At 55.5% G+C, this 8656-nt stretch overlaps 1 protein-coding gene across 2 annotated transcripts in view; it reads left to right on the top strand.

Annotated features, from left to right (window-relative positions):
• Window positions 1-421: 421 nt before the first annotated feature.
• KSR1 (kinase suppressor of ras 1) overlaps window positions 422-8656 on the top strand; it is a 161279-nt gene continuing 153044 nt past the window's right edge. The window contains exon 1 of one of the 2 annotated variants that reach the window (XM_065908773.1): window positions 422-883. In XM_065908773.1, the coding sequence (XP_065764845.1) occupies window positions 647-883 (237 nt within the window). In that variant the 5' untranslated portion in view covers window positions 422-646. The remainder of the gene's footprint in view (window positions 884-8656) is intronic. The other variant, XM_065908774.1, reaches the window with a different exon arrangement.

Here is an 8656-nt window from a genome sequence, read left to right as displayed (position 1 = left end):
CCCTAAACCCACACAGAAATTCTGAAACTTCCACTGTCCCTGTCTTCCAGGGTTCGGCTGAAGCCGAGGACTTGCAATATGCGAACCCTCCTCCCGTCCAAGGGCCATCGGCTCCACCTCGCCTCATCCGGGGGGTCGTGGGAAGCCCCTAGCGAGGTGGAGGGATGGGGAGCAGGCGGGGGTGGGCGGGGAAACGAGGCTCCCCGGGATCCCGGCGCCGAGGGAGGAGCCGGCGCGCAGCAGACCCTCCGGGGGCGCCGAGGGGGGGCGCTCCCGCGCGGCCTGTGCCCACGGCGGAAGGGAAGGCCGGGACCGCCGGGCGCCGGCGCCCGCTGGGACCCCGAGGGCGCGGGCGGCGGCAGGTGCACGGCGGGGACTACAAGTCCCAGCATGCCCAGCTGCTCTGACCCGGCCCCCGCTGCCGCTTAAAGGCTCCGGGAGCCTCAGCCGTCGGGTCGCCGCGGCTTTCGCTTTGCCGCCGCGGCTGGGCGGGCGGACTCGGCTGCCGGGCGGTCCTCGCGTCCCAGTTCCCGCAGCGCCGAGGGGCGCTCTTCGTCCAGCCCTCGCGGCTCGAGGATTCCCTTTCGAGGCGCCCGCGCCCCCGGGCTCCGCCGCCTCGGCCAGCCGGCGGCCCCGATGCCGAGGCATGGATAGAGCGGCGCTGCGCGCGGCGGCGATGGGCGAGAAGAAGGAGGGCGGCGGCGGCGGCGGGGGGGACGCGGCGGGCGCGGATGGGGGCGCCGGGGCCGCGGCCAGCCGAGCGCTGCAGCAGTGCGGGCAGCTCCAGAAGCTCATCGACATCTCCATCGGCAGCCTGCGCGGGCTGCGCACCAAGTGCGCCGTGTCCAACGACCTCACCCAGCAGGAGATCCGGACCCTGGAGGTAAGGGGCCACGACGCCGGAGAATCGGGGGGCCCGCACCGGGTTTGAGGAGGCAGGGGTCTGCGCCTCGGGAAGCGCCCCAACACCTCCTTCGCGGCTCCAGTTCACTCCTTCCCCAGTTGCATCCTTGAACCCGGTCATCTCTTGCGGCTTCCTCTCCCTCTTCCACTCGCCGGCGCGGCGGCCCGAGGACCCTCACCTTGGGCGGGATTTGGGGGGAGGGGCGTGGTGCGACCTGCGAGGGAGGGCGGAGGAGCCCGCGGGCGGGGTGGGCTGCGCGCGGACATCCCCTCCGCCGCCCTCCGCCCCCACCGCCTTTCCAGCTCGCCGGGCAGCGGGACTCATTCTCCCACTGAGTCACATGGTGGACTTTTCTCTGGGTGACGGCGCCCAGCCGCTGTGGGCTGGGGTGACGGGGCGGGAGGAGATCCCCGTGAAGTGTGAGCGCAGGCCCTTCGTTGTCTGCCTTCCCCGCAAGCCCCAGACGCTGTCTTGTCTCTTCCTTTCCTCTCCTCCAGGTTCTTGTCTGCCGCTTATTAAAGTGTTTGCTGAAACTGCATTTTTGTCTTGAGTGCGTCTCCTGCGCACTGCCACCGCGTTTCACTGCTCAAAATGTAATAACCTACAGGCACCGCACCCCTGCCCTTCCCCCTATTGAACTTTGGTTTAGGAATGATTATGCTGAGGACCAAAGCCTTCAATGGGAAGATGACACTATTTAAGGGGTTCTAGTGGAGACATCCTCCAGTGTAAAGAAGAAATAAGACATGCGGTCCCTACTCTCTCAACTGATAGCTGGGAAGTCCAATATTAAAAGGGTTATTGCGTTCTTAGAAGGGGGTCGGGGGCGGTCTCTCCCTCTCCTGTCACACACAATAGAGGGAAACTAGTGCGTTTCCAACTTGCTTTTGTCCAGAGGCTGGGAAAGCTGTGAAATTCCAGGCACCATTTGGTATTAATAGCTACCCTGTTTGGAAGAATGGGCCTCTTTCCACCTTGCTTGATCACATCTGGCCTTCTGCAGATCTGGAGATGTTTTGTTTTATTAGAACCTTAACTCTTCATCCCAAACCCTCCACACCCTCTTATTGCTGATTGCTGCTGCCAGCCACCTTAGGGCCAGTGGGTGATTTGTGGCCGTGATAACCAGACCCCATCCTCTGTGTGCACCAGAAGCCTGAAGCCCTATTTGATCTAAAATGCTCGGGGTAGACTTCTTTCCTTAAGTTTTTTCTTAAAAGCGACAAAACCAGGGACATTGGAAGGATCTAATCAGTGCTGGCTATTATTATTTTTGTTTCAGTTACTATAGCAGTGCTGACCAGGGCTTGGCTTAAAAAACAAACCGACCAGCACCCCCGCCCCCCCCAACTGTCCCTCCTGCATGCATGCTGCTGTTTTCCAAGTGGCGAAGAGAAACTGGTTTCTTGAGCACAGCAGGGTGTGTTTGCCCAGCAAAGTTCAGTTTTTAAACCGACACAACAGGGGGCCTGTGTGGCTCTGTTCTGGGAGGAGGGGTCCTTGTCCAGCAGCATGTGTCTGGTTGGACTGCTGTGTTGTTGGGATAAGAGGTTGTCTTCTGTTGGCTTCTCTTGGATTGTCCCCCCTTACCCCCACCCCCCCACCCCCCTCCAGGTTGCTCTGAAATGCTCCTAGTTTGAACAGGGGACCCGGGAGAATGATAGGTGATTTCTCTGGAAATGGCACCTCGCTCCATGGTACCCTGCCTCGCAAAGTCGCTCATCTTGACCAAGGAATGGCATCGGGGACACCCTAGAACATCCTATATTTAGGTCTCTGCACTGGTTTATTCGGTGACCTGCCTCCTGTGCGTTTATTGGATGATCAGCTCTGGCAGCCAAAAACCTATCCCAAGGCCCAAAAGGGATTGGTAGCGGGAATTAGAACAAATACCCAGCTCCCCGTCTTCTCTGCTGTGCTGTGGATTCGGGTCCAGCTCCTCCCTGGAAAGGTGAAACCTGGGCTCTTTGGGGGATGGGACTTTCGGCCCCAGGATCTAGCTCCCTAGGCCTCGCCTCCTTACCTGAACAGGGGAGCGGAGAGGTTTCTGTGGGCGCTTGCAGTTCTCAATGCCGTGGTCTATGAAGGGGCCTCAGTTGGGTGGAATCAAACATTTGTTATATACACCCCTGTGTAAGAATACCCCTGAGTAAGAATGGTTCTGAAATTGAGATTTACCAAACTGATAAAATAGGGGGAAAGTTTGTTACTCAAATAATCCTAACCTTTGAGGGCAGTGTGGTAGGTGGAAAGCCTGGGACTTGGAAATCAGGTCCAGGTTCTGTCTGTCCGACCTTGGGTAGTAAGTCCCATGACTTCTGAATCTCAGGCTTCCCCATCTGTAAAATGGGCCAAGACTGCTTAAACCTGCAACCTCACATGTGTCTGTAAGTCCTTATGCTTTCTACCAAGAGATTCTACCCATGAATTTTCCTAGTGAGGATCCAGTGCATTCATGCCATGGGCCACACTTGGGAGGAAGGGCCTTGGACAGCTGGCTCTTGTTCCCTAGAGGTGGGTGACACAGGCCAAGAGACAGCTCCGAAGCCTGTGGTGAGGTCATGCGGGGCAGTGGTGATGTCCATTCTGGCTTTCTTTCCTGTTCTGCAGGCTCCTCTCACATACCAGGCCAGGGCCCCCAGAGACTGGACTTGCAACATTGGATTCCTGGCTTTTGAAAAAGAGGGCTTGGCTTACGTAAGCATGCCAGACTTCTCCCAGAATCCAAGGAACCCCAGCCCACCCTGGCCCCTATTAAATAAGCACTCAGTGAGAAGCCCCGGCAAGTCCTGACCCGGAGCCCAACTGCTGGTGCCTTATTGTAGGTCGGATGACGTGTAAGTTTCAGCCTGCCTGGCTGCCTTTCCTTCCTCCACGCAGTGGTCCACTTTGGACCCAAACGAGTGGAAGGAGCCAAGGTTTAATGTCTGCTTCCTACCTGTCAGTCAGTGTGCTGGACCCTTCTCAATTTCCGAAGATTTCCTGGAAATCCATCAGACGTCATCACTCATGTATTTTTTTGTCTTTTTTCTCTTGACATGAAATGAGGACGGAGATAAAATCTGAACCTAGAGTCTGAATTGGTAAACAGAAAAGTAGGGAGGTGACTTTGAAGATCCCAGCAGAACATGGTGCCCTGTCTCCACCAGGCCCTCCTCAGGGGCTGAGAACTGAGGGAGATAGAACGTTCTCGTTCCCCAGACGTGCTCGCAAAGGGACACCTGGCTGGCCTCGCAGCCCATGCCAGTTCATTCCCTCGTTTGTGCATCTTCTCTGGGCCAGGTCTGGACCGGGCCGTGGGGAGAGCGGGGCGTCTCGTGAAGATTCTCATTTTATGGACTTTGTAACTTTGCCTTTTCCTGCCAGCCTCCTGGTTCTTTTCAGAGGCAGGCCTTACCACACCGAGGAGTCTTCCCATCTGCTGCTCTTTAAAAAAAAAAAAAATTTATTTTAGTTTTGGTGGCGCTTGGTCCTCGTTGCTGCACGCGGGCTTTCTTAGCTGCGATGAGCAGAGGCTACTCCTGGTTGTGGTGCGTGGGCTTCTTGGCGCGGTGGCTCTGGGCTCCAGGGCGTGCGGGCTCGGTAGCTGTGCTACCCGGGGTTAGTTGCTCCAGCACGGGGGATCTTTCCGGACCAGGGAAGGAACTCGTGTCCCCTGCCCTGGCAAGTGGCTTCTTAACCACGGGACCACTGGGCAAGTCCCAGCTGGTGGTCTAATGGGGAGAAGTCCCTCGTAAGCAAGCTGACCTGGAGAAAGGGGTCCCCGCTGGGCCTTGACCTTCACTCAGCTCTGCCGTGGCAAAGGTCAGAGGTCAAAACCCTGTGTGGAGGGCCTGAGCTCTCCCCTGTGGCCCCCCTCCCCAGCCCCCTGGGGCATCTGGATGGTGGAGCTGCCAGGAAAGGAGAAGGTGCCGTGGGTCCTCACAGACCCGGGCCTTGGGGTGTGTAGGGATGTGCATTTGCTCAACAAACCTGTGGTAATTACTGGTTTGCCTGCTGAGCTGCTCACTGCCGCCACCCTGGCAAGGATTCTAAAGTAGGTAGGCTGGGCTCCTGGTGTTTGGGGACACTCTCAGACTAATGCGGAAGCCAGGCAGGTGAGCAGGACTGACTCCATTACTGTAGCCTGCCGGAATCGCTTCGGAATTGGGAATATGATCGGATGGTTGACCAGTCCAACGCCTGCTTTTCTGGGAAACATTCCTAGAGTTTTGGTGGTGACTTGTCCACGTCGCGCATCCCTGGCGCAGCTTGCGGCTCCCCGCCCGGCCCCTGCCTCGGCGGGTGGCATTCTCTGCTTGTGCCCTTGTTGTTGTGTTGTGTGCTCCTCCGTGCTGACTCTGCGACCCCACCGATTGTGGCCCGCTAGGCTCCTCTAGCCATGGGATTTCCCAGGCAAGAGTACTGGAGTGAGTTGCCATTTCCTCTTCCAGGGGATCTTCCCGACCCAGGGATCGAACCCATGTCTTCTGCATTGGCAGACGGATTCTTTGCCACTAAGCCAACTGGGAAGGCCCTACCTGGTAGTGTTAACTGGCTGGAGGCTCTAACTCCAGCCGTCCCTGGAGGGAGCCAGCACTGGGGCATGCTTTGCTTTCACCTCGGCAATTTGTTTTCCTGGTGAAACTTCCCACCAGCGATCCTCTGAGGTGGTCTGGAGAAGGACCTGCGGTTTCCACGACTGGGGGGGCCTTCGGGGTGCAGGAGGGAGGCCCTATCAGATCTGCAGCCCAGGTTAGCCCGGGGTGGCAGGAGGCCTCTGGTTTGCTGCCTGGGGATAGTGATGGGAGTGCCTCCCTCCCCGCCAGGTTAGCTCAAAATCTGGGAACGCTGCATCCCCCACCACTGTTCTGGGCCTGCTGGGCCACTGTGGTCTCGAGAGGGACTGCACCGGCTGCGGTGCTTGGTGGCCGCGTCTGCGGTGGTGGGAAGTAGCATGGCCAGTGCCTGTGGCCGTGTCTTTCCCAGCTGTGCGTTTGAAAAAGGACCTGCTTTCAGAATAGGCTGGCGGGAAACTTCTACACTCAGTTCAAAGGGAAAGCTGCGCTCAGGTGCCTTCTGGGTCATGGGAAGGGCCCTGGAGCCTAGTGAGGGGCGGGGTTTCCTCGCAGTGGAGCGAGACACCCTCTTTGTCACCAGCCCTGTGCTGGGCTCTCGGCATGTGTTCCCCATTTAAGGCTCACGGGCAGCCTGCAAGGTTTTCTGTCCATTCTGCAGATAAGGACATCGCGGCTCAGAGGGACTGAGAGATGGAGTTAGTAGGTGGAACTTGGCCTGCCTAGTCTTCGCACTCGTGTTCTGAACTTCGCGACTGTTTCTAGAAACCATGGTGGGGGGGCGGGGTTTCTGGTCAGAGCTGTGACTGCCGAGCCCGAGGAGGTGGCCGGTAACGCCAAGGGCTGGCCCAGGGGCACTTGGCGGCCCACTTCCAGATGACCGGGCCTTCTGGTGGCGCGCCAGGCTGTGCACCCTCTGAGCTTGAGCTTCCCTAAAGCGCGGCCCGGCACATCCTCAAAGACAGGTCCCCACCGCGCTGTGATGCAATCGCTCTGTGCTGGTCGCATTCTGAGAAATGAGAAGCTGCCTCGAGATCATCTTACTGGTCATTGTTTTAATGGATACCTGCTTTATCCTCACCACATAATTCCTTTGGTAAGCACGGCATTCTTTAACTTTCCAGTTGTATTAAAGTATTTTAAAATACACCTAATGATATATGCTCACTATTGAAAAGAAAATACAGATAAAAAAAAGAATAAAAACCACCCATAATGCCACCTCTCAGAGTTAATTCCTCTTTTATTTATTCATCTGTTTTTGGCTGCTGTTCGTCCTCGTTGCTGCATCTGGGCTTTCTCTAGTTGCGGCGAGCGGGCTTCTCATTGCTGGGGCGTCTCCTGTTGTGGAGCCCGAACTCTGGAGCATATGGGCTTCAGGAGATGTGGTACACGGGCTTAGCTGCCCCGTGGTCCCTGAGCAGGGATCACACCTATGTCCTCTGCATTGGTAGGCAGATTCTTAACCACTAGACCACCAGGGAAGTCCCCCAGAGTTCATTCTTATTAACATTTGGCAGTTTATTCTTCCAGTGTTTTAATCCTCTGGATCTGTGTACAGATATATAGAGATGTATTCATGGAGCTCACCATGCTCATTGTCTTGTAAATGTCTTCTGTCTGTTCCAGTCCACACAGATATGCAGCATCATTAATCGTGACTGTCTCCTGTGATCATATCAGTTCACTGAACCCGTCCCCACTTGTCGCCATTCGGCTGTTTCCTTGTCTTGCTGTTATAAACCTTGCTGCAGTGAGTGCATGAGTGCATTCCTAGAAGTAGAATTTGCTGGGTCAAAGTATATGAACACATTTAACAGCAGCCTCGTTCTTTGAAATCGTTAGGGCCTGATGTGTTTCTCCTACCTTGCTCCCCAGCAGGAGTGCAAAGATTTACAAAGTGGCAGCCTTCATGCATTTACTTCTTTGCCACTGGATCTGTATCCACCCTTGAGGGCAAGGAGTGTGAACTAGAGACCGGACATGGCCCCCATGGCTGAGGTTCTGGGTGCTGGGTCAAGGATTGTGGGTTCTCATTTTGTGGTTTCCCGTAGCAAGAGCTGCCCTGGGCTGACCATTTAGAAAAGGGACCTTTCGTTGCTCCCAGGCAGCAGAGCAGGAGCTGGATGTTGGGGCCCCATGGAGAGGTTTTCATCATTTGAGGCTCATGAAAGGCACCTTACGGAACTGTAAGCTCGGTTTCATCACCAGCCACAAATATTGATCAGTGCTATTTGGGTGCCTTGGTTGTGGGGTTGATTTAATAGAGTTGTGGACTCCTAAGGACCTTGAAATTTCCGTCTGGTCCAGCCCTCTCATCTGCAGGTGAGGAAACTGAATGCCCAAAGGGAAAGTGACTTGCTAGGAACACATATTAGGTTATTAACCTGAACACAGAGAGGAGAGATGGGTGGTTATGTAGGAGCACTGAATGGGGAGTCAGACCTGAGAGCTTATGCCCTGAAGTGAGATGTTCTGCCACCTTGACTGACCGCAAAGAGCCGTCTGCCACCCCACCCTCCTATGTTGGGGGTGGGGGGATGGGAAGGGATCCTCAACCTCAAGGAGTTTCCTGCGAGAGGAAGCCAACGGGTTTGCTTTCCAAGCCCCATCTCAGTATCTTACGCACCCTGGGGACCGGAGAGGTTCTTGGGGACCTGTCTGGGGTGTCCAGTAGGTGGGACCTTTTCTGAAAGCCAGCTTGCCCGATGGGCTGACTCAGCCCCGATGGTCTGTCTTGAGTCTTTGAACCTAACCTGACTGTACTTTCAAGGGCTTCTCATCCTTCAACTGAAAGATCCTCTAGGACTTGGGTGGGTGAACCTTTTCTCCCCTAAGGGTTGTGTTTATGTCCTAAATTTGTGATGATTTTGCATTCTGTACCATGATACATTGTACAGGGTTTACTGTTTTGCTTCCAGAAGATACAGCCTTTGCATCCAGTGTCTTTGTGTCTGTTTGACTTTCTGCCCTGTTCCAGAAGCATACCTTGGGGATGGATGTTGGGATCAAAAATGCTTTGTCATTCATTCCCAGGCACAATTGTTTCCCACCTGCATTGAAAAAGTCTTGATTCAAATTGCCGCCACATGCAAAACCTGCCTATTTATATACATCTGTATTTCTCTGTCGTTCTAGCCTTGGTGGGCGATAGTGTGTTTTAACAGGGAGGATTGCCTTTGACAATAATGGAGCT

Source organism: Muntiacus reevesi, chromosome 18 (assembly GCF_963930625.1).
Source record: "Muntiacus reevesi chromosome 18, mMunRee1.1, whole genome shotgun sequence".
NCBI classification, from domain to species: domain Eukaryota; kingdom Metazoa; phylum Chordata; class Mammalia; order Artiodactyla; family Cervidae; genus Muntiacus; species Muntiacus reevesi.
The sequence above is the reverse complement of the archived record's forward strand: the minus strand, read 5'-3'. Positions and strand labels throughout refer to the sequence as shown.